The sequence below is a fragment of the Oncorhynchus mykiss genome, chromosome 1 (genome assembly GCF_057628025.1).
Source record: "Oncorhynchus mykiss isolate SJ-2025 chromosome 1, ASM5762802v1, whole genome shotgun sequence".
In the NCBI taxonomy this organism is placed as follows: domain Eukaryota; kingdom Metazoa; phylum Chordata; class Actinopteri; order Salmoniformes; family Salmonidae; genus Oncorhynchus; species Oncorhynchus mykiss.
In genome coordinates this window covers 33,640,462-33,663,794 of record NC_143022.1, presented here as the reverse complement: position 1 = coordinate 33,663,794, position 23,333 = coordinate 33,640,462, and the positions used below count along the sequence as shown (strand labels likewise).

Sequence of the window (23,333 nt, the reverse complement as noted above, 5' to 3'; positions counted from 1 at the left end):
AAGAGGCTGAATAATTTTGCACGCCCAATTTTTCAGTTTTTGATTTGTTAAAAAAGTTTGAAATATCCAATAAATGTCGTTCCACTTCATGATTGTGTCCCACTTGTTGTTGATTCTTCACAAAAAAATACAGTTTTATATCTTTATGTTTGAAGCCTGAAATGTGGCAAAAGGTCGCAAAGTTCAAGGGGGCCGAATACTTTCGCAAGGCACTGTATAGACACACACACACACACACAGTACCAATCAAAAGTTTGGACACACCTACTCATTCCAGGGTTACCTCTGCTGCAGAGGATAAGTTCATTATAGTTACCAGCCCCAGAAATTGAAGCCCAAATAAATGCTTCACAGAGTTCAAGTAACAAACACATCTCAACATCAACTGATCAGAGGAGACTGCGTGAATCAGGCCTTCATGGTCGATTGCTGCAAAGAGATCGCTATTAAAGGACACAAAGGAAGTGTGATGTTGTGGGGGTGCTTTGCTAATTACACTGTCTGTGATTTATTTAGAAATCAAGGCACACGGAACCAGCATGGCTACCATAGCATTCTGCAGCGTTACACCATCCCATCTGGTTTGTGCTTAGTGGGACCATCATTTGTTTTTCAACAGGACAATGACCCAACACACCTCCAGGCTGTGTAAGGGCTATTTGACCAAGACAAAGAGTGATGGAGTGTGGCATCAGATGACCTGGCCTCCACAATCACCCGACCTCAAACCAATTGAGATGTCTTGGAATGAGTTGGACCGCAGAGTGAAGTAAAAGCCGCCAACAAGTGGGAACTTCAAGACTGTTGGAAAAGCATTCCAGGTGAAGCTGGTTGAGAGAATGCCAAGCATGCCAAGCTTATGCAAAGCTGTCATCAAGGCAAAGGGTGGCTACTTTGAAGAATCTAAAATATATTTTGTTTGTTACACTTTTTTTGGTTACTACATGATTCCATATGTGTTATTTCATTGTTTTGATGTCTTCACTATTATTCTACAATGTAGAATAGTAAAATAGTAAAAATAAAGAAAAACTTTTGACTGGTGCTCTAACTAGCTATCTATCTAGCTTAGATCACAGTGCCAATTCCCTGTCGATCAGATAGCAGATATTGGTTGTCTTCTAATACATATTGCAGGTGAAGTCACCAATCAATATACTGTCCAATCAAACAAGATGTTACCGAAACAACTTAAAACTTAGTTGTGGTATTGGAAAATGACTGGCACATGGGTAATGACTTCAGACAACCATTCTGGTGATGTCAACAACATGAGTGATATGATATGCACTGACCCAGCATATTTCCACACAATCAAAGTGAGATGTTGATGCAGATATTTAGGCTATCCATCCCTATTGCTCAGGTCTGGGTGTGATTAAAGGTTTGTGTATGTGTGTATTTGTTTTTGGCAGGGAGACAGATATTCCAGCCTGGGCCCCCTTACTCTACCAGCTGCAGCTCCTGGACATCAGAGAGAAGCCCGACCCTCTGATTCTCCCCATTTCGGACCGTATGCGCATCGGAAACCAGAAACGAGAGCGTGGGAACTTCCACTTCCAGAGGGAGGAGTACAGCATGGCTGCCAGAGCCTACTGGATGGCTCTTGATGTCCTTACTACACATAATAGAGGTAATCCTTTCTTTCAACACGTGTGTCATGCTACTCATGCACAGGGGCACGTGCCCCCTCAGATTTGTCTTGTTAATAAATAAATAAATACACTTTTTTTTCTGTAATACTACTAGCCATCTACAGATGTAGGATCTTAATTTGAGCCAGTTTGCTAAATCAAGAAAATAATCCTGTGGGAATATGAAATGTGAATTATTGTATGGATTATAATGAATGGACATTTTTGTAGGGTTTGATACATTTTTCGTAAGGGAAAATCAAAGGTAATTTCAAATTGGAAATTACAAACTTCAGAAGACTTTTTAAACCTCATATACACTACACATTTTAAAATGTCATGCATTGCAGGAAGGTTCTCCTGCAACAGGGTGATCAGATGAAGTTCCTACATCTGTAGCAATTTTATGAAGTTGGCTTTAGCTAGCCAAGATAGGTTTCCAATCCCTCAACCTCATAACTAGCTACCAAAAAGACATTTCAGGATATCAATCAAGTTAGAGTAGCTAGCTTGTTTAACTATCTTAGCTGGCATGCCTGCTGGCAAGGTTGGTAGACTTTAGAAAAGCAAACAATTACTAAATGTACTGAATAAGACTCATATTTTTTACAGATGCAGAGAAGCATATTTTTTAATTTGTTAAAATATACCAATTTTAGTATATAATTAAGCATAATGATTATGCCTCTAGGTTGCAGGAAAAAGCTATTTCAGGTGTTTGAAAAATTATAAATTCTGCAACTTCCGTCCCACCCCCAGCCATCCTCACATACTTTGTGCCCCCTCAGATTTTCGGGTCGCCCGACGCCCTGCGCACGCACACAGCTTTTAGTTAACTAGCACACTTCAGAAAAATACAGTGTCCACATTTCCAGCAGCCAATTGCCTGATAGTCTCTTCATGGCTTACTGGTCATCCATCTCAGAACTAATCATGCTATCATAATGAGGAGCATATCCAGCAGAGGTCACTGTCATGAGAAATGTTATTGTTGATTCTTAATCAAACCTAATAAATGTTCATGTTAATTCAAGGTCCTTAATAATGTTCATTGCTGGAAAGGCAGGGTGGACCCAAGAGAGACATTCGACAGAAATTAGTCAGTGAGGAGAAGCGTGTGGGCTGCATCTAAATGTATCAATGATGATAGGCCAATGGCTACATTTTACTCAGCACTTAACAAGAAATGAATATATTCAATGCAAAAAGACTGTGAATTTAGCAGGTTAGCATTTTTCATCCTGAATCTTGTTCTGGAGGCAGCTCTGCAGATTGTGGCTGCGCCAGCAAATGACCAGAGTCATAAAATCCTATTTTAAATCGAACCCTAACCTTAACCACACTGATAACCCTAACCTTAAATTAAGACCAAAAAAGCACATTTTTGTTTTCATAAATTTTTACAATATAGCCAATTTCGACTTTGCAGCTGGCCCATCTAGCTGAAATCACTCATTCTGCCTCCAGGGCAAGATTCATGACAATGCTTGAAGTTATAAAATGTGGTAATGCAACAGAATATTGAGAAATGTAATACATGGTGAAAAAAACTCCATCATTGAATATCTGCATTAGAATTATCACTGAATATCCCAACAGATATAGGTTTCTCTCCCCCTGTATGTGTAGAAGTAGAACAAATATACATAAATAGAACTTGCATCAAAACACTGATTTACATCTCTCATGATCATTTACACTTAAATACACAATGGCAATGCACCAAACTTTAGATTATGATGACTTCTTCCTGGATTTTAGTGAGATGAATTAACTTTACCGTCTGTATAATATACTGTAAATCCTTGAATAACTGCTCCTTCCTCCCAATCTAATCCTAACATAGCGCTGCTAACAACAATCCCTCACAGATCTTAGACTAAAAACTCTCACTTCAGCTGTAACAGAGAGACTTCCAAACTCACAGGAGTGTCAAAGTCTGCGTGTCCATAATGGCGCTAACAATGGATTTTTACTGAGGCAAACAAACACACAGTACATCGAATACCCAAAGTCTCTCCTCCCTTTAGTTCCTGTGAGTATATAATTCTCCCTAACACCCAAAGACTGGGGCTCCAAGGACATATACATGACAATAGCCCAGGTGTGAGGCTTTGTGGCCTGTGCCCCCCCTCCCCCTGTAGATGGTAGTAGTGATGTGCTGTTGGAGGGGGAGGAGGAGGAGGTGCAGGACTACCGGGTGAAGTGTCTGAACAACCTGGCAGCAGCTCAGCTGAAATTGGAGCAGTACGATGACGCACTACACACCAGCCGGGATGTTCTGTCCCTTGATCCACAAAACGTCAAAGCCCTCTTCAGGACAGGAAAGGTGAGGGACACACTGTAACATTACCTGTCCTTCACAAGTCTACGGTGCCTGGGTGGAAGGGGAATTCTATTCTAAAACCATATTCAGACATTTTAGATGGGTGTAAAGATGTACTGCCATTCAACATACTACTGAAACATGTACAGTATACAGCTGAAGGATGATTGTTGATTTAGCTGTTCAGATATATTGCAATCTACTTGCAGCTTCTGTCAGACAAGAGCGAGTACCAGGAGGCAATGGAGATACTGAAGAAGGCCCTGAAACTGGAGCCGTCCACTAAGGTGAGATAGCCTATTTAAATGAGGTTCTCAACACCTCCACCTCTCCCTCGCCTCTAGACTGCTAGTGAAATCCACCCCCCACAAACAGATAAAGGGTCAATGTCACTACAGGTCCCTGAAATCATTGCCCAATTAAACACACTCATATGACACTAGGCCAGAGATATTTTGTAAAACTGCACGCAATACTCAACAAGTTCTTAAACCATGTCTAGAGTAGTGTGACTCACAGTTCACAATAAGTTTACAGAGTTATGTACTATTGCCCAATACTGCCAATATTGAAGTAATGCCAAAAATGAACAACCTTATGGCATGGGTTTGTGTTGGATTTGCACAATATAGTTCAGAAAAGCAAAGTCAGCCAAAGGTATTAGAGCCTAACACTTTGCAGATATCATTGTGTGGTGTTACTTCCATAGCCCCAGTGAAGACCTGTTCTGTCTTGCTCCTAGTGCTGTCTGCTAAACTCTCTACTCAGCCACAAAGACCCTGATGTCACACATTGAGTGATAAAGCAAATCAACATTTTTATTAATTTAACATGTTTTATTACTTCAGTTAGTTCCAACTCATTATGCTAAACAACTCCAATGCTACCAAAATACAAAGTGTGAATAACAACATTTAGAAACGTTTGCCCTTGTGGGTAGACTTCAGAATATTGCGTGTTGGTTCGTTTTTTTAACCCATGCTCTGAATGTGTTTTTCTGTGGCCTCAGCCCCACTTGGCCTGACCTGCAGTGTGCACTGCTGTCATGGTGAGACAGTCTTGTCTAGACAAAACTGAAATATCTGCTGCTTTGGTAATTACACCCTTGTCTTGATGGAGAATAAAGTCATCTTTCCCTTTAGAGACCTGATTTAGGCGTGTGGGTAAGGCATTGAAAAACAGAAACATGATTCTGAATCAGAATTATATAGAAAAGCCATTTTGGGCTATAGGTTAGACCAATAACCAAGGGTTGGAACCAGTTCAGGGAACAGAACAGAACCGAAATCCAGAAAATACAAATTTTTCAAGGAACAGAAACAAAAGTGATCCATACCAGTATTTTAAAAGCATGGGAACCAGTTAATAATGTTATTTTATGTTTCAGGCAAATCTTTGCCAGTGTGTGTGTTCAGCCTACCTTCCTGTATTCCCAGTCATGTGAAATCCATAGAGTTGGGCCTATTGAATTTATTTCAATTAACTGATTTCCTTATATGAACAGTAATGCAGTAAAATCTTTGAAAATATTGCATGTTGCATTTATATTTTTATTCAGGGTAGTTAGAGAAGAATAGATTAACTTTGTCAATGCTAGTTAAGGATACTACAGGCCTATTTATCACGTTTCACATTGAATTTTCTAACTACAAAAAGGTAAGAGGTGTGTTGTTAGCTAGCTCAAAGGACATTAAACGTCTCTCCATAGAAGCTGCTCCTACTATGTATAATTATGTGGACCTAGCTATTAAAGCGTGCCAGATTGTATGTAGTCCTAAAACCCGGAAATAAATTACCTCTGGTTCGTTCAGCCATCCATATGGAAAGAATGAATGGGGAAAGAATAGGGTTTTGGAATAAACACCGAAAATAAAAGTTAACAGGCTTAGGAGATCTTTTACGTTTTGTTTTATGAGATAATAGCAATCAGTTAACATGCCCTTAATTAATTATAAAGCCTTTGTCATGTATGTTTTATTATTACATAAATTCTTAAAAATTATCAAAAAGTGAGTAAACTGATGAAGATTATCTAGAACAAAACGTATACGATCTCCTAAGCGTGTGTTTACCACATACCTCATTTTCGGCGTTTATCCAAAAACGCCATTCATTTTCCCTATAGGCTTTGTGCAACAAACCATGGTAGAGTTGGTGCCGACAAAAATACGCCCTTACATTCAGATAATGCAGATCATAACAATTTGCCCAGCGCTTCAAGCCTACCCCTCAACCCTTTCTCGGGTAATAGCTAGAGGGGATCCGGCTTTATTTTGTATTTTAGCTAACCCCTCACCCTTTTCCTAACCTGCTGCATAAATTCTCCTAACTTGCTACGAAAAGTCCAATCTGACGTTAATTTGACAAAAACTGGATCCCTTCTAGCTAAAACCCCTCTCTCGCTCTCTACCCACCCGACAAATTTCAATCGCATTTTACGCCATAGGCTACACTTGTCTGTCCATCAAGCATGTTAACAACTAGTTTGCCTGCTCTATCCGGACTGATTGGTGAAGTAATTTAATGAGCTAAATTAAGAAGAAAAAAACGGTTGATTTCACAGGTTAAAAAAGGAACAGAAATTAACGATATAACCGGTGCTTTTTAATTGTTTTCTGGTTCACAACTTTATTTGGCTGGTCGGAACAGTGGAATGGAACGGGAAAAAAAGTGATGGTTCTGTTCCGAATTAAACGATTGGGAAATAATTTCGGTTTCAACCCCTGCAAATAACAGATCGTGTTCAGGTTACACATCCCCCCATTAGGTTACCAAGAACCTATAAGGGTCAAAATGCAAAGAAATGCGAAACAAAGTAGGCTACAAAAAACAAGACAACTTTAGTTATGAGAGCTTAACAGGAAACTGGTTAATATTTGTTGTGTAATATTTGTTGAAAATACTTGTTATGCATGAAAGATAAACAAAATTTGATTATCAACGGGATCTGATTCAATTATAAAGTCCAACAATGGCTTGAGCCTGAGATTGTTGCATTTAATATGATCAATGATGCCATCTACTGGACAACCTCTAAACTACAACCTCATACTCATTGACAATCCACTCCGCACTCTTTACTGCTAAAATACTAAACCTAGACTACTTTACTGCTGACATAATAAATTGTATAAGACTTTGTATAAGGTTATTAGGATAAGTTGTCACTTGTCTCTCCTACCAGAGTGCCAAATCTAGGACCAAAAGGCTCCTTAACAGCTTCTACCCAAAAGCCACAAGACTGCTGAACAATTAAACAAATCAAATGGCCACCCGGACTATTTCCACTGATCCCCCTCGCTTTGTTTTTACACTACTTCTACTCGCTGTTTATTATCTATGCATAGTCACTTTGCAAATTACCTCGAATAACCTGTACCCCCGCACATTGACTCGGTACTGGTACCCCCTGTATATAGCCTTGTTATTGTTATGTACATTTCTTGTTACTTTTTGATTGGTTAGATGTTTTACTTTAGTTTATTTAGTAAATATTTTATGAACTCTATTTCTTTCACGGTAAGGTCTACACCTTTTGTATTTGGCGCATGTGACAAATACAATTTGATTTGATCCCCAGGCCATCCATGTTGAGTTGTCCAAGCTAGTGAAAAGGCAATCAGGAGGCAAAGATACCCAGAAGTGGCAAGCCAAACCTGCCCAGCTCCTCGGAGACAATATTGCCCCATTTCTGACTCCTTCTAAAAAGAAGCCACCTGTAAGCCTCAACTTTCCCTGTGTGAAATGTTTTGGTTTAATTCAGTTCACAATAAAAAAAAAAATTGTTGACTGTTTGTTGACATTGCGTCACTTGGTGTTTCAGGGAATTTCATGGACTTTCCTGCTTGGTGCTCTGGTGGTGGCCTTGGGCAGTTTAGTGACGTCAGTGGTTCTCACTGCAAGAAACTGACATCCTCTACAAAGGAACTGTCCTCTACACAAGTCCAGCTCATGAATACTAAACTGAGTTGTCTACTGTGAATAAAATAAAGATTGCACTGAACAATAAAAACAACATTTGCACCCCAGATTGTGTTTGAATGTAACAGAGTAAACTAATGGCACTTTAATTTTTTTGAACAATGAACACAAAATAGCTTTGTGTTGTAATCGTTTAGTACAGTTATTAGCTAATAAATGTCACCAATTCCATAGAAAAATGCCCAAATTCCAAAACTCATTCTGGAATAGTCACATGGTCAATGTTCCTCCACAAAAGATTGAAGAGAGCAGTATTCTCGTGTTACAGCTTTTAAATGTATTGTATGGGGTTTCTGCAATAACAGGTTGTGTCCAAATGAATAATCTATGTCAATGGAAAATCTAATAAAAACACTTGTAGGCTTACTGTCCGTTGATACAGAAACAACATCAATAAAGCTGCATACTGTCATAGCTATGTTCCAGTCATTGCTTATGAAGGGGGGGGGGGGGGGGGGGGGGTGTACTGCCAATTAAGTAAATACAGTGCATTCTGACCCCTTCCCTTTTTCTACATGTTGTTACGTTACAGCTTAATCTAAAATGGATTCAATAAAAAATTGTCCTCACCAATCTACACACAATACCCCATAATGACAATGCAAAAAGTTTTTTTGTTTTTTTGCCAATTTATTAAAAAAATTAAAACAGAAATACCTTATTTACATAAGTATTCAGACCTTTTACTATGAGGCTCGAAATTGAGCTCAGGTGCATCCTATTTCCATTACCGTTGGAGGAGTACCAAAATTATTGTGCGACCTTCAATATAGCGTCCCCTGTCAGTCATTCAGGGTTTATACACATTGAATAATGCCCACTAAATTTTCATGAAGTCTAATATTAATAAATATCTTTGGGAGGAACAATTTTGTTTACATTTGTATCTAAAATCTTAATTAAGAAAAATCACATTCCAGTTGCAAATAGCCTTTAATATCTATCATAACGTATTTGTAGTTATTTAAAAATGTATTGAATCACTGAGAAATACAAGTTTTCCAACATAATTTGAAGCTATTTATACAGTTATTTTACAGTCAAGTAGCCTGCCAACCACCGTAACATAATCTCTTTGGTTATTTTTTGTTAAAGAATGTAGTATATTTATGATATTTCATAATCTTCAAAAGCCACTGGGGAATTCAAATCATTGATACAATTTAGCATTTTTAGGTGTTATAGTACTTTTATTGATTATCACGGTATGAGTCATAATAACCATAACAACTAGTGGTCAAACAAGGAAATTGTTCTTTTCCACCATACATTTTTCCCATAGGGGATTTTAGAAACACTTCAAATAAGGGCTGTGTTTGAAGGTGTAGGCTTACCCTGGCGTGATGTTTTGATAACCGTGTAAATCTCTCTAGGACAAGGTGACTTTAATCAATATATTCGCCTGCATTTACCCTCCCAAAATGAAATGCTAATTAGCTGCTAATATGGCTATCATAAACAACTACAAATGCCATGATGATCTGGATGAGACTGCCGAATCGAGTCAAAAGTAAGAATATCTGGATTAATTATTTTTATTTAACCTTTATTTATTATCTAATGTTAGCTAAATTTCGTAATGAATACATTGGCGACATTTATTTAATGGACAATTCTGTGAACTGTCTTGTGCAAGTTTTAAATTGACAATACCTGCTAGCAAAATTAGCAGCTAGTTGACGTGATGTCTATTTCCATGCAAATTAGCATTTTCGAATCTGAGAGTAGAGTTGAATATGTTGATTAAAGTCATCTTGTCTAAGATATATTTACATTGTTATGAAAACAAATGGTGGGAAAAAGATTGGAACCATTTCCCCACTGTGGGGCTCTATTGTCGCGTCAAAACAACTGGTAACTCTTCCGACCTCAGTGTGTTCAAATCAACTGGGAACTCGGAAAAAACGAGCTTCAACTGGAAAAAATATATTTGAACGGTCTTCCAATTCGCGAACTCGGGCCTCTTTCTAGAGCTCCTACTTTCTGACCTGAAGATCACTAACGTCATCATTTGTTCCTGTATTTTCCGAGTTCCCAGTTGTTTTTAATGCGGCATAAAGTACTGACATTATGCAGACGTCAACTACAAGAATACCGCTACTCTCGCGATGTCTCGTATTAACGCGTTCAGTCGCAGTAAAGTAAATCGAATATTGTCGGTGCACAGCTGGCAGGCTTGGCAGCCTTCTCCAGACCGTTTACCTAGAAACAACAACATGACAAGTGAGTATATTGCTATATTTTATTTACTAGCTACTAAGCTAAAGTTGTGCTCGTTGGTAGCTTAGCTAGCTACGTATCGCGCTTTGCTGTTTTAAATAAATAAAATCAGAGACAATCAATGCTAGGTAGCTAACGTTAGCGATCTATGTTTGAACTGGATAAGTGAAAAAAAAACAAGTTAATATAGCTAACTAGAAAGTATAGTGTAACATGGTTTTCTGTTACCATACACATTTGTTTTAGTGCTATGAAATGTATATTTTTTTCATTATTAGCTGGTAAGAAGGATCTGATTTGTAGTTAACGTAACGTTAGCTAGTTAGCGAGCTAACGTTAACTGTCTAGGCCCGTGAAGTGCCACGCACAATAACAAACCAGGCTAAGCAGTTGCCTAGCCTTGTACGTACGCATATTTATCGATTAAACAGTTATTTTCGTCTTATCCATTCGTTAACTGTTTTATCTAGCCAGTTACGTTACCAAACGATCAATACAGGGCTGTAGATGGCCACTAGCTAATGATGCTTGGTTTTAAGGAATTCTTTAAAATGTAAGACATAAGCAATGACTCTGCAACTGTACTCTCCTCACCTGGGTCTTTCAAATCGATTTCTTTGCAGGGGGGAATCAGCGTGACCTTGCTCGTGCTAGAAATGCCAAAAAACAAGGGAATGACAAGGGAAAGAAGGCTGATGATGGCATGTCTGCAGCTGCGAGGAAGCTGAGGTAAGTCACTAATATTGGCTTTTAGGAAGTTCTCCTGGTATACAGGTGAGAATCTTTCACTGAAACCAGGACACGTTTTTAACATGCATTTCGTTTTTATTTGGTTTAACAATTTGTTTTGTCTGTCTTCTTTAGGGATGCAGAGATAATGCAACAGAAGCAGAAAAAAGCCAATGACCCTAAGCCGGCCGACGAGAAAGCCAAATAGCAGGATACAGAGCCCAATCACAACTATTCTCAGATACCCAGATGTTACCCATTATTGAATGATGACCAGGTCTTGCTTTTGTCCCATAATCTGGGGTTTAGAACCAGTTTGTAATATTTTGTGGTGGTGGTACAGTATAGTTTGGGAAATGAATAAGGACTAATGCGTATGCCTATTTCAATACACAGGTCGAATGTTAATCAGTATTTACAATGTAAAGAGCAGGAATTTCAAACTCCACTACTTGGAATTACAAAAAAGCTTGTATTTTTGTATTTCCTCATCTAGATTGTTACACAACTAGTGGTTTATGGTTTCTATACCATGTTTATTGCTTTTATATTGAGGATGAACATATGCAGTGCTGTAAGATTAATCAAATAAACTAATGAAAGATTCAATATGGGGAACTTTAATCTAACAAATTATACCACACACCTCTGTACAGAAAGTTTATTCAATTAAAACAAATAAAATCAGCTGACATAAATACTGAAAGCACCCCATTGTAAAATGTACTTGTTTCTAACCACATCATTAGCATTGTAGTTTCAACTGAGCCTTTCTGAATACAGTAAATTCCTGATGTGTACAACGGATATATGCAAACTATTTAGGAGCCGTACACGTCCCATTCAAATACATTCATTAAACATCTCTGGAGATCTACATGCTCCAGGTCAGTTATGTGCCATTACTTTGATTAAATTTAAAATATGAATTAGACATATCTACAGTAATCTCAGGAGATTTGTTACACAAAACAGCTCTGCATGACAAGTTCGCAATGACCAGCTGTGGTGCTAAAATTGTCTCCATCCTCCCAACTCTCCAGTCAGATGCATTCCATATGATGAAGTGATGGGCCTCCATGGTTATACTCTGCAGCAGTTGGTCAGAGCTTTCTTTGAACTGCTTAAACTCAACTTCACCTGTGACTCTGATTGCCGTCTCAGTTTCACATTTTTCTTAACTTCTCTGTTAGGAAAAAATGGTAAGAGCTCAGTTATAGTTTAGGTATTTGTGGTAGGGAGTGGATGGGAAGATTTAAGATTCTTACCTGGCCAGGTGAAGTACTGCCTCCACTATATTAGTTCCCTCTTTAGCACTAGTTTCACAGAACAGGGCATTGTATGTCTGAAACACATGTAATATTGTGATTTAATAGTTATTTGATGGACCCATGAACAGCTGTTATTTTGACTGGTAAAGGAGATTGTACCCTTGCCAGCCTTTCCCCATCAACAGTGCTGACACAGCTTCCCTCCGGTCGATCTTCCCGCAGGTCCACTTTATTCCCAATCACACACATTGGGAGTTGCTCATCTGTGGATTCCTGGGATAACAAGGGCACTTTGTTTTTCACTAAGTTCCTGATTTATGTGTAATAACAGAAACATACATTATGGTCTCAAACTGAAATATAAACAACCATTATTTTGGCAAGCCATTCCAAGTTTTTATTATCTCAAGGACCATAAAACCCATCCACTGTGATTGTTACCTGAATCTGGTCCATCCACTCTCTGACATTAAGGAAGCTGCTTTCAGAAGTGACATCATACAGCAGTAAGACTCCATGGGCTTTACGGAAATAAGACCTGGCAATACTGCGGAACCTACAGTAATAGGGAAATCCCATTTAGTTTTTGATATTACATGATCATTTGGAATCTTCAAGCACTTCAGATTAACAGCCACATCATCAAAGACACATTATGAAACAACTTTGATAAGGCTTTTAGTATGTCAATGTACAGAAACATACCTCTCTTGTCCAGCAGTATCCCATATCTGGAGGTTTGTTTTTTCTCCATCCACCAACATCTTCTTGATTTGGAAATCAACTCCTAAGAACAACATTGTAATGGAAACAGCAATGCACTTTCTGCATTTATTCTACAACTACTAAAAATGTACTGTACATGTACTTACCCAACGTCGTCTGAATATCTCCCCTGAACTCATTGAGACTCAACCGCAATAGAAAGCTGGACTTCCCTGATCCTGCATCTCCCGCCAAAACTAACCGGTACATGGGACCAGGGCACTCAGGGCCACCAGTGTCAACAAGGTCTGCTTCTGTTTGCTGAGGACCAAGTAGCATTACTTAGGTTATGGAAAATAAAAAAGATGCCATATTTTTATTTTACTTCACCAGGTAGGCCAGTTGAGAACAAGTTCTCATTTACAACTGTGACCTGGCCAAGATAAAGCAAAGCGATACAAACAACACAGTTACACATGGGATAAACAAACGTACAGTCAATAACACAATAGAAAAATCTATATACAGTGTTGTGCAAATGTAGTAAGATTAGGGAGGTAAGGCAATAAATAGGCCATAGTGGCCAAATAATTACAATTTAGCATTAACACTGGAGTGATGTGTGCAGAAGATGAATGTGCAAGTAGAGATACTGGGGTGCAAAGGAGCAAAAAAAATAATATCGGGATGAGGTAGTTGGGTGGGCTATTTACAGATGGGCTGTGTACAGGTGCAATGATTGGTAAGCTGCTCTGACAGCTGATGCTTAAAGTTAGTGAGGGAGATATAAGACTCAAGCTTCAGTGATTTTTGCAATTCGTTCCAGTCACTGGCAGCAGAGAACTGGAAGGAAAGGCGGCCAAAGGAGAAGTTGGCTTTGGGGATGACCAGTGAAATATACCTGCTGGAGTGCGTGCTACGGATGGGTGCTGCTGTGGTGACCAGTGAGCTGAGATAAGGTGGGGCTTTACCTAGCAAAAACTTATAGATGACCTGGAGCCAGTGGGTTTGGCGACAAATATGAAGCGAGGGCCAGCCAACGAGAGCATACAGGTCGCAGTGGTGGGTGGTATATGGGGCTTTGGTGACAAAACGGATGGCACTGTGATAGACTACATCCAATTTGCTGAGTAGTGTTGGAGGCTATTTTGTAAATGACATCGCCGAAGCCAAGGATCGGTAGGATAGTCCGTTTTACGAGGGTATGTTTGGCAGCATGAGTGAAGGAGGCTTTGTTCCGAAATAGGAAGCCGATTCTAGATTTAATTTTGGATTGGAGATGCTTAATGTGAGTCTGGAAGGAGAGTTTACAGTCTAACACCTAGGTATTTGTAGTTGTCCACATATTCTAAGTCAGAACCGTACAGAGTAGTGATGGTGGGTGGGCAAGGGCAGCAATCAGTTGAAGAGCATGCATTTAGTTTTACTTGCATTTAAGAGTAGTTGGAGGCCACGGAAGGAGTGTTGTAAGGCATAGAAGCTCATCTGGAGGTTAGTTAACACAGTGTCCAAAGAAGGGCCAGAAGTATACAGAATGGTGTCGTCTGTGTAGAAGTGGATCAGAGAATCACCAGCAGCAAGAGCGACATTGATGTATGTATACAGAGAAAATAGTCGGCCTGAGAATTGAACCCTGTGGCACCCCCATACGAGACTGCCAGAGGTCCGGACAAAAGGCCCTCCGATTTGACACATTGAACTCCATCTGAGAAGTAGTTGGTAAACCAGGCGAGGCAGTCATTTGAGTAACCAAGGCTCTTGAGTCTGCCGATAAGAATGCAGTGATTGACAGAGTTGAAAGCCTTGGCCAGGTCAATGAAGACGGCTGCACAGTATTGTCTTTTATCGATGGCAGATATATCATTTAGGACCTTGAGCGTGGCTGAAGTGCACCCATGACCAGCTCGGAAACCAGATTGCATAGCGGAGAAGGTATGGTGGGATTCGAAATGATCAGTGATCTGTTTGTTAACTTGGCTTTCGAAGATTTTAGAAAAGGCAGGGCAGGATGGATATAGGTCTATAACAGTTTGGGTCTAATGTGTCTCCCCCTTTGAAGAGGGGGATGACCGCGGCAGCTTTCCAATCTTTAGGGATCTCAGATGATACGAAAGAGGTTGAACAGGCTAGTAATAGGGGTTGCAACAATTGCGGCAGATCATTTTAGAAAGATAGGGTCCAGATTGTCTAGCCCAGCTGATTTGTTGGGGTCCAGATTTTGCAGCTCTTTCAGAACATTAACTATCTGGATTTGGGTGAAGGAGAAGTGGGGGAGGCTTGTGCAAGTTGTTGTGGGGGGTGCATTGCTGTTGACCGGGGTAGTGGCAGCCGTAGAAAAATGCTTATTGAAATTCTCGATTATCGTAGATTTATCAGTGGTGACAGTGTTTCCTAGCCTCAGTGCAGTTGGCAGCTAGAAGGAGGTGCTCTTATTCTCCATGGACTTTACTGTGCCCCAGACATTTTTGGAGTTTGTGCTACAGGATGCACATTTCTGTTTGAAAAAGCTTGCCTTTGCTTTCCTAACTGCCTGTGTATATTGGTTCCTAACTTCCCTGAAAAGTTGCATATCGTGGGGGCTATTCGATGCTAATGCAGTACGCCACAGGATGTTTTTGTGCTGGTCAAGGGCAGTCAAGTCTGGAGTGAACCAGCATATACCAATTCCACATAAGCCTCCCTACACAATGTCTTACTGTGCTTCAAAACTGAGCACCTCAGCTCAAAGCCTTACCTTCATTGGGAAAGCAGACAAGCGTCTCCGGATGGATGACGCAATGGAACTAGCTTTGCTGGGAGCTACAGACAGTATTGCCTGACTTGCTTCCAATTTCACATCTGATATCTGGTGCAGAAATAGGTACATTCATGTATTAGAATGTGAAACGTACTAATAAAATAGTTGGTCAACCCTTGTAGTTACCCTTACCTCAATGTCTGAGGGCACATATGAATAACTGTGGTGTACTGTTTCTGTAGAGTCATCACTGTCAGACTCGCTGCCTGAGCTTTCAGTAGTGTCCATAGGCAAGGACACGCCGCTGTCCGGGTATGTATCAGCCCAGCTGGCTACATGGGAGTTGGTCGTTTTACTGGATCCTACAGTTGTGTGTGCTCCCTCTGAACTGGACACAACATAGGGATGAAAAAATGTAAACATTAGTTAAGTGGTCAATTAATAGGTCCAGATTTCTTGGATAAGAATATAGTATGTGTACTTTATAAGCGTGCTTTGTCGAACTGGCTTCATTCTTCGAGCTGGGATTTCATTGTTGGGGGACAGCTGTGGGGAGGAAGATTTGTAACACTAAATGCCTTATAAATGTTTTATATTTACATTTATACAGGGGTAATGTGAGTCTTCTTTATCTTGAGTGAAAACAACCAAACTTACCCTCCTTTTACTCGATGCCACATCGTTGACTAAGGCAGAGCGCAAGCCATCATTGCTGTCATACAGCTTTTTGTTCATGGCCCTAATAGGAAGGAGTCAATGTAGAGAACATTTCAGATGCTTAACTAATCTTTTAGCCTGCCACCTTTAGAGTAGAGTCAGCGTTCATTACAATGAGCATATGGTGTGCACTGCACGGATGTGCATGCATGACTCAAAGCTATGCTTGACTACGATACAACAAAAACAATCATGAAAGGACATACTGTACTAATGAACAATCGGGTCAGACAGACTTACTGGAGAATTTCAATGTGACTGGAGTAAGACTGGTATTCAATAACCATCTTTTTCAGTTCATCGCTTTCTCTGTGAAAATAACCAAATACAACATTTCTTATCAACTAGTCTGTATTTACTGAGTTGGACTTGATCCATTGGACCTGAACGTGAAGTCGGTGATCTCACCTCTCATGCTGAAGTTTCTGGTCTGCATACATGTTCTTCAGCTTGTCCATCTCTACCTGCAGAATGGAGATGTTTGTCTGCGCTTTGAAGAGAGAAGTCCGTAACTGCTCCTTTTCCTGAGGATACATAATGTAATATGTACAACATTACTGGAAAGTGCACAGGAAATAACGTTCAGGGCATTCGGAAAGTTTGCAGACCCCTTCCCTTTTTCCACATTGTTGTTATGTTACAGCCTTATTTTAAAATGGATTAAATAATAAAATGCACACACAATAGCCAATGACAAAACAGATGAAGAAATTTTAGCAAATATAAAAAATAAACTTATTTACATAAGTATTCAAACCCTTTGCTATGAGACTCGAAATTGAGCTCAGGTGCATCCTGTTTCCATTGATCATCCTTGAGATGTTTCGACAACTTGATTGGTGTCCACTTTTGGTAAATTCAATTGATTGGACATGATTTTGAAAAGGCATACACCTGTCTATATAAGGTCCCACAGTTGACAGTGCATGTCAGAGCAAAAACCAGGCTATTCGGAAAATTCATTCAACCTTAGAGCTCCAAGACAGGATTGTGTCGAGGCACAGATCTGGGGAAAGGTACCAAAAAAGTTCCGCAGCATTGAAGGTCCCCAAGAACACAGTGGCCTCCATCATTCTTAAATTGAAGAAGTTTGGAACCACCGAGCCTCTGCCTAGAGCTGGCCTCCGGTCAAACTGAGCAATCGGGGGAGAAGGACCTTGGTCAGGAAGGTGACCAACAACCTGATGGTCACTCTGACCGAGCTCCAGAGTTCCTCTGTGGAGATGGGAGAACCTTTCAGAAGGACAACCATCTCTGTAGCCTTCCACCAATCAGGCCTTTATAGTAGAGTGGCCAGATGGAAGCCATTCCTCAGTAAAAGCCACATGTCAGCCCCCTTGGAGTTTGCCAAAAGGCACCTAAAGGACTCGCAGACCATGAGAAACAAGATACTCTGGTCTGATGAAACCAAGATTGAACTCTTTGGCCTGAATGCCAAATCTGGAGAAAACCTGGCACTATCCCTATGGTGAAGCATGGTGGTCGCAGCATCATGCTCTGGGGATATTTTTCAGTGGCAGGGACTGCCAGTGGCTGTCACTGTCACAGGGACTGCCAGGGACTGCCACTAGTCAGGATCGAGGAAAATTTAACAGAGCAAAGTACATAACCTTGATGAAAACCTGCTCTAGAGCACATAGGACCTCAGACTGGGGCGAAAGTTCACCTTCCAACAGGACAATGACCCTAAGCACACAGCCAAGAAAATGCAGGAGTGGCTTTGGGACAAGTCTCTGAATGTCCTTGAGTGGCCCAGCCAAAGCCCGGACTTGAACCTGATCGAACATCTCTGGAGGGCTGAAAATAGCTGTGCAGTGATGCTCCCTATCCAACCAGACAGAGCTTGAGAAGATCTGCAAAGAAGAATGGGAGCAACTCCCCAAATACAGGTGTGCCAAGCTTGTAGCGTCATACCCAAGAAGACTAGGCTGTAATCGCTGCCAAAGGCTCTTCAACAAAGTACTGAGTAAGGCTTATTTCAGAATAAGGCTGTAACGTAGCAACATTTAGAAAAAGTCAAGGGGTCTGAATACTTTCCGAATGAGACTCAAGATCCAGTTGTTTATTTGATCCAACGTACCTGAGTCAGTTCACTTATTTGGTTCTGTAGTTTGTCAACATCCTGCCTGGAACTGTTGAGTTCAGATTCCCCTTGAGACTACAATGAAAAGGTTTCAATTAAGATTAAGCATCAATTGAAATCATATTCACAATTAAGACTGCATGAATCTAGCTAAATAAAGTACTGCAAACATAAGCGTGGCAATCCTAGGGAAAGATTAAATAACCTTTCAACACCAACAATAATAGGTCAATAGATGAAATATGTCACAAAACCTGTTTCAAATAGATGACACCTACCTTTAACAACCTGTCCATAACAGTATGCAGGTCTGCCACCTCATTCTCATGCCTTCTCTGGAGTGCCGCCATGACTCCCTCCATTCTCTTATGCTCCTACAGACAAGAAACCCAAGGAGAGACAACTTTGCTCATTGGCTCTGACCTAAAAGAGGGGCTTTCACAAAACTGTAGAAAGGGGCCTTTGTGAGAGTTTGAGCTAACTGCTCTCCCTTCTCTAAAAGGTACTTCCCCTACCACAAATATGCGGATAAACACCTGTGCCGAGGCCCCTCTTGAAATTAAACAGTTTAATCTTAATTTCCAACAAACTATTTGCCCAAGTCTATTATATTAAACTTTTTCTCACCATTTAAAAAAAAAAAAAAATTATAAACATTTTCTAAGGTATGTTTTCAATGACACCAATGCCTTTTTAATGACTTAGCTTGCTTTGTTTGTTTTTAGTTCTTAAATACTTGATGAGAGTGAATTACATGTTTTATTTCTAGCACAATGTGTAGAATATACTGTAGTAACTAAGTCCTCATAATACATCACTTACCTCTTCTCTCACCCTGACCTCTACACAGGCAAGCTGCTGCTGCATGTCCTCCTCCAGCTCTGTCAACTGACTGGTGTTCAGCTCCTCTGTTCTGTCGGCACACAGAGGTACATACCATTTACATGTCTGCCCTGGTTGTTCATCAAATGCAAAACAACTGCCCAAACACTAGTCCAGCGAAAGTGATGAGTCAGAATATAAGGTGAAGGTGAGGCACGGTTTGCAAGCAATAACACATCTTCAAACACAGCAGCAACACAGCACACAGAACAACACCTTTTGGTTTTCATCTAGTGGTGAACTTTGAGCGGGCGGGACACTATTCAGTTAAATGTGTTTTATCATAATAAAAAGTGACAGCACTTGGTCCAGCCAGTCAAGAGACTCATGAGGGCCCCTAGGAGGAAAATACCACAGGTGCACAAGACTGAGATTTGCAGTGTGAGATTGAATGAATCAAAATACAGCACGTCTCACCACTGATTAGCAAACATTCTTACAGGCACATTCATTTGCATAAGGGTTAAGATTAGGCCTAAATGGAAATATAAAAAAGGGATAACTAGGTTTACAAGTGGAAAATGGGGTGAACAAGACCAGCAACTCATTTAAGAGTACTTCCTTGGGTGAGAAATGTCATCCCTATCAAGAAATGCAGCCTCCGAACCGTGAAAGCAACTCCACCCCATCTACAGTGGCAAGAAAAAGTATGTGAACCCTTTGGAAATACCTGGATTTCTGCATAAATTGGTCATAAAATTTGACTTGATCTTCATCTAGGTCACACCAATAGACAAACACAGTATGCTTAATCCAATAACAAACAATTATACGTTTTCATGTCTTTATTGAACACACAGTGTAAACATTCACAGTGCAGGATGGAAAAGTATGCGAGCCTTTGAATTTAATAACTTGTTGACCCTCCTTTGGCAGCAATAACCTCAACCAAACGTTTCTGTAGTTGAGGATCAGACCTGCGCAACGTTCAGGAGGAGTTTTGGACCATTCCTCTTTTCAAAACTGTTTCAGTTCAGCAATATTCATGGTATGTCTGGTATGAACTGCTCTCTTGAGGTCATGCCACAGCATCTCAAATCGGGTTGATGTCAGGACTCTGACTGGGCCACTCCAGAAGGTGTATTTTCTTCTGTTCAAACCATTCTGTTGTTGATTTACTTCTGTGTTTTGGATCGTTGTCCTGTTGCATCACCCAACTTCTGTTGAGCTTCAATTGGCGGACAGATAGCCTAACATAACATAACCCTGCAAAATGTCTTGATAAACGTCTGAAATTATTTTTCCGCCGATGATAGCAAGCTGTCCAGGCCCTGAGGCAGCAAAGCTGCCCCAAACCACGATGCTCCCTCCACCATACTTTACAGTTGGGATGAGGTTTTGATGTTGGTGTTCTGTGCCTTTTTTTCTCTACACATAGTGTTGTGTGTTCCTTCCAAACAACTAAACTGTAGTTTCATCTGTCCACAGAATATTTTGCCAGTAGCACTGTGGAACATCCAGGTGCACTTTTGCAAACTTCAGACATGCAGCAATGTTTTTTTTGCACAGCAGTGGGTTCTTCCGTGGTATCCTCCCATGAACACCATTCTTGTTTAGTGTTTTACGTATCGTATACTTGTCAACAGGGATGTTAGCATATTCCAGAAATTTCTGTAAGTCCTTAGCTGACACTAGGATTCTTCTTAACCTCATTGAGCATTCTGCGCTGTGCTCTTGCAGTCATCTTTGCAGGACAGCCACTCCTAGGGAGAGTAGCAACAGTGCTGAACTTTCTCCATTTATAGACAATTGATGATCATCAAGGCTTTTAGAGATACTTTTGTAACCCTTTCCAGTTTTATGCAAGTCAACACTTCTTAATCTTAGGTCTTCTGAGATCTTATTTGTTCGAGGCATGGTTCACATCAGGCAATGCTTCTTGTGAATAGCAAACTCAAATTTTGAGAGTGTTTTTTATAGGGCAAGGCTGGACTCCAGGTTAGCTGACTCCTGACAGCTTATGGAGAAGTCATTAGCCTAGCGGTTCACATACTTTTCTGTACCTACACTGTGAATGTTTAAATGATGTATTCAATATAGACAAGAAAAATACAATAATTTGTGTGCTATTAGTTTAAGCACACTATGTGTGTATATTGTTGTGACTTAGATGAAGATCAGATCAAATTTGACGACCAATTTATGCAGAAATCCAGGTAATTCCAAAGTGTTCACAACATGCAATTGTGTCTGATTATAATAACCTTACTGTGGGAAGCATACTGGCGCAACAAATACTCAAATGTTGTAAATGTTAACTGATTAATAGCCCAAGCCTGATCTTGATTGAAACATCGTTGCATGGATATCCCACAACATAAACACTACATTGTGTTTTTGGTAACACAAACAGGCAAATGACAAAGTTAACTGATATAGAAATTTGTTCCATTCGTGAAGAGAACATAATTCAGACAATATAGTTTGGTAGATTGTTTCTCAATATATTGTTCTCCTCTTATTGACGAATCTGAGCCAAGAGATGCTGCTATGACACAATCCCTACCTTCTCAAACTGGTTTCCAGCTGCTCACTCTCAAGCCTGTGGTCCTTGCTTTCACTGACAAGAGCATCGACAAGTCCCTCATATTGTTGCAACAACAAAGGTTCTGAGATGTACATGGCTTGGTGAAGTTCAGCCAACTGATCCCGCAGTCTGAAAGATGAAAGATTATGGATAACCATCATTTCTACATTTGACATAAGTTATAAAAACAGAGGGATGAACGCAGAACGAACATCTACATATTACACCCACAGTCTACTGTAAGAGCTGTAATAGCAGGTGCAACTTTCTGTCAAACAATTGACACCCACCACCAGATTTACCTTCCTGAGAGGAGACCGGTTGCATCGTCCATCCTGCTCTGGAACTCTTCCCAGGGAGAAGTCCCTTGACTTTGAGGAGACGCTCCAAAAGAGGCCAAATTCAATGTTTCTGAAACCTCTTGAAACCGTGATGAAAAATTGCTGTAATTAATACATCCATCTTCACTAGCGCCGAATTTGTTGAATAAAGTTTTGATTTCGTCTTCAGGCACATTCAGCTCTCGACAAACAACTGTAAAGTCTTCGTATTCAATCACACCAGATTTATTAATGTCACACGCTGAAAACAGTCTCTGGAGGCTGGGTTTGTCCATGACTTCGTATTTCGAGTTTAAAAGTTACATGAAGTCCGCCTTGGGAAATAAAGCCTTGTGTAAAATAAAAAAGATAGGCTAGCAACAGGTGCAATACGTGACCATTTGATCCCCACCTTTATTTGTGTAACCTTATCCCGCACCAGTGATCAGAATTTTAGCCCGTCAGTATGAAGTGATGAAGGCAGTAATACTTTTCCCACGCGAATGATAACTATATTCACCGGGAGACTTGCTGTACAATCAAAAAGCCACTGATTGGCTTAGCCTGCCTGAAATGGGCGTGACAGCGCTGGGGCCAAGACATCAGACTGAGAATGTGCGTCACCTGTACTTGGCAATTTTTTTATTTTTTACTGTTGTTAAAAATGTCAGTGTTTGTACACGTTGTCATGCAACACACATACTTTATTTTTTATTGAGTGGATGTAGGTATCACAAATAAAGTTTAAACAAAATACACAATTTACATGTATAAAACACTCATATAAAATATTTAAATGAAATGTATCTCAATATTTTCAAATAGTATATGATGTATTTGCACAGGGGTGGAGAATAATTGTATATTCATTGCTAGGATGTGGCAAGGATTCTACCTATGACACCAAAGTAGACTATTTTCCTTTCAGGTGTGGACTGCACTCTTTATCAAGAATACTTGCCTGCCTGCCATTGTTACACTGTACGCATACTCAGTAATTAACTCCACCCTACCATGTGATATCCCTAGCCATACTTATTTTTACTACTGCGACAGAAACACCACTACTAAAAAAACACAGAACTACACTATTAGCTTATTTGTTTTACATGATAATGCAAGAATTAGGCTCACATAAAAAAAAAAGACTGAACAAGTTCAACAGGAACTTTCCGCGCTCTTCTTTGCATGTTTTTATTTG

General features: G+C 40.1%; 3 protein-coding genes across 6 annotated transcripts in view; 2 read left to right on the top strand and 1 right to left on the bottom strand.

The window, feature by feature from the left end:
- The window catches only part of LOC110521366 (peptidyl-prolyl cis-trans isomerase FKBP8), a 52,999-nt gene extending 45,011 nt beyond the window's left edge, over positions 1-7,988 (top strand). For all 4 annotated transcript variants that reach the window (XM_090229339.1, XM_021598898.3, XM_021598882.3 and 1 more), the window contains 5 exons: positions 1,416-1,633; positions 3,779-3,963; positions 4,170-4,247; positions 7,541-7,678; positions 7,784-7,988. In XM_090229339.1, coding sequence (XP_090085465.1) covers positions 1,416-1,633; positions 3,779-3,963; positions 4,170-4,247; positions 7,541-7,678; positions 7,784-7,870 — 706 coding nt within the window. In that variant the 3' untranslated portion in view covers positions 7,871-7,988. The remainder of the gene's footprint in view (positions 1-1,415; positions 1,634-3,778; positions 3,964-4,169; positions 4,248-7,540; positions 7,679-7,783) is intronic.
- A 1,172-nt stretch (positions 7,989-9,160) lies between these two features.
- Positions 9,161-11,599, top strand: LOC110521435 (small EDRK-rich factor 2). Its single transcript, XM_021598981.3, has 3 exons — positions 9,161-10,164; positions 10,785-10,890; positions 11,026-11,599. The coding sequence occupies exons 1-3, from the start codon at positions 10,050-10,052 to the stop codon at positions 11,096-11,098; spliced, it is 294 nt and encodes a 97-aa protein (XP_021454656.1). The 5' UTR covers positions 9,161-10,049; the 3' UTR covers positions 11,099-11,599.
- zgc:162879 (ras and EF-hand domain-containing protein) lies at positions 11,537-23,160 on the bottom strand. Its single transcript, XM_021598800.3, has 17 exons — positions 22,115-23,160; positions 21,792-21,941; positions 19,226-19,316; positions 18,682-18,777; positions 18,401-18,478; positions 16,729-16,844; positions 16,561-16,629; positions 16,261-16,342; positions 16,085-16,149; positions 15,796-15,991; positions 15,601-15,711; positions 13,034-13,187; positions 12,867-12,948; positions 12,603-12,717; positions 12,321-12,434; positions 12,159-12,235; positions 11,537-12,076 (listed from the first exon to the last, which is right to left on the bottom strand). The coding sequence occupies exons 1-17, from the start codon at positions 22,426-22,428 to the stop codon at positions 11,974-11,976; spliced, it is 2,013 nt and encodes a 670-aa protein (XP_021454475.2). The 5' UTR covers positions 22,429-23,160; the 3' UTR covers positions 11,537-11,973.
- Positions 23,161-23,333: the final 173 nt, after the last annotated feature.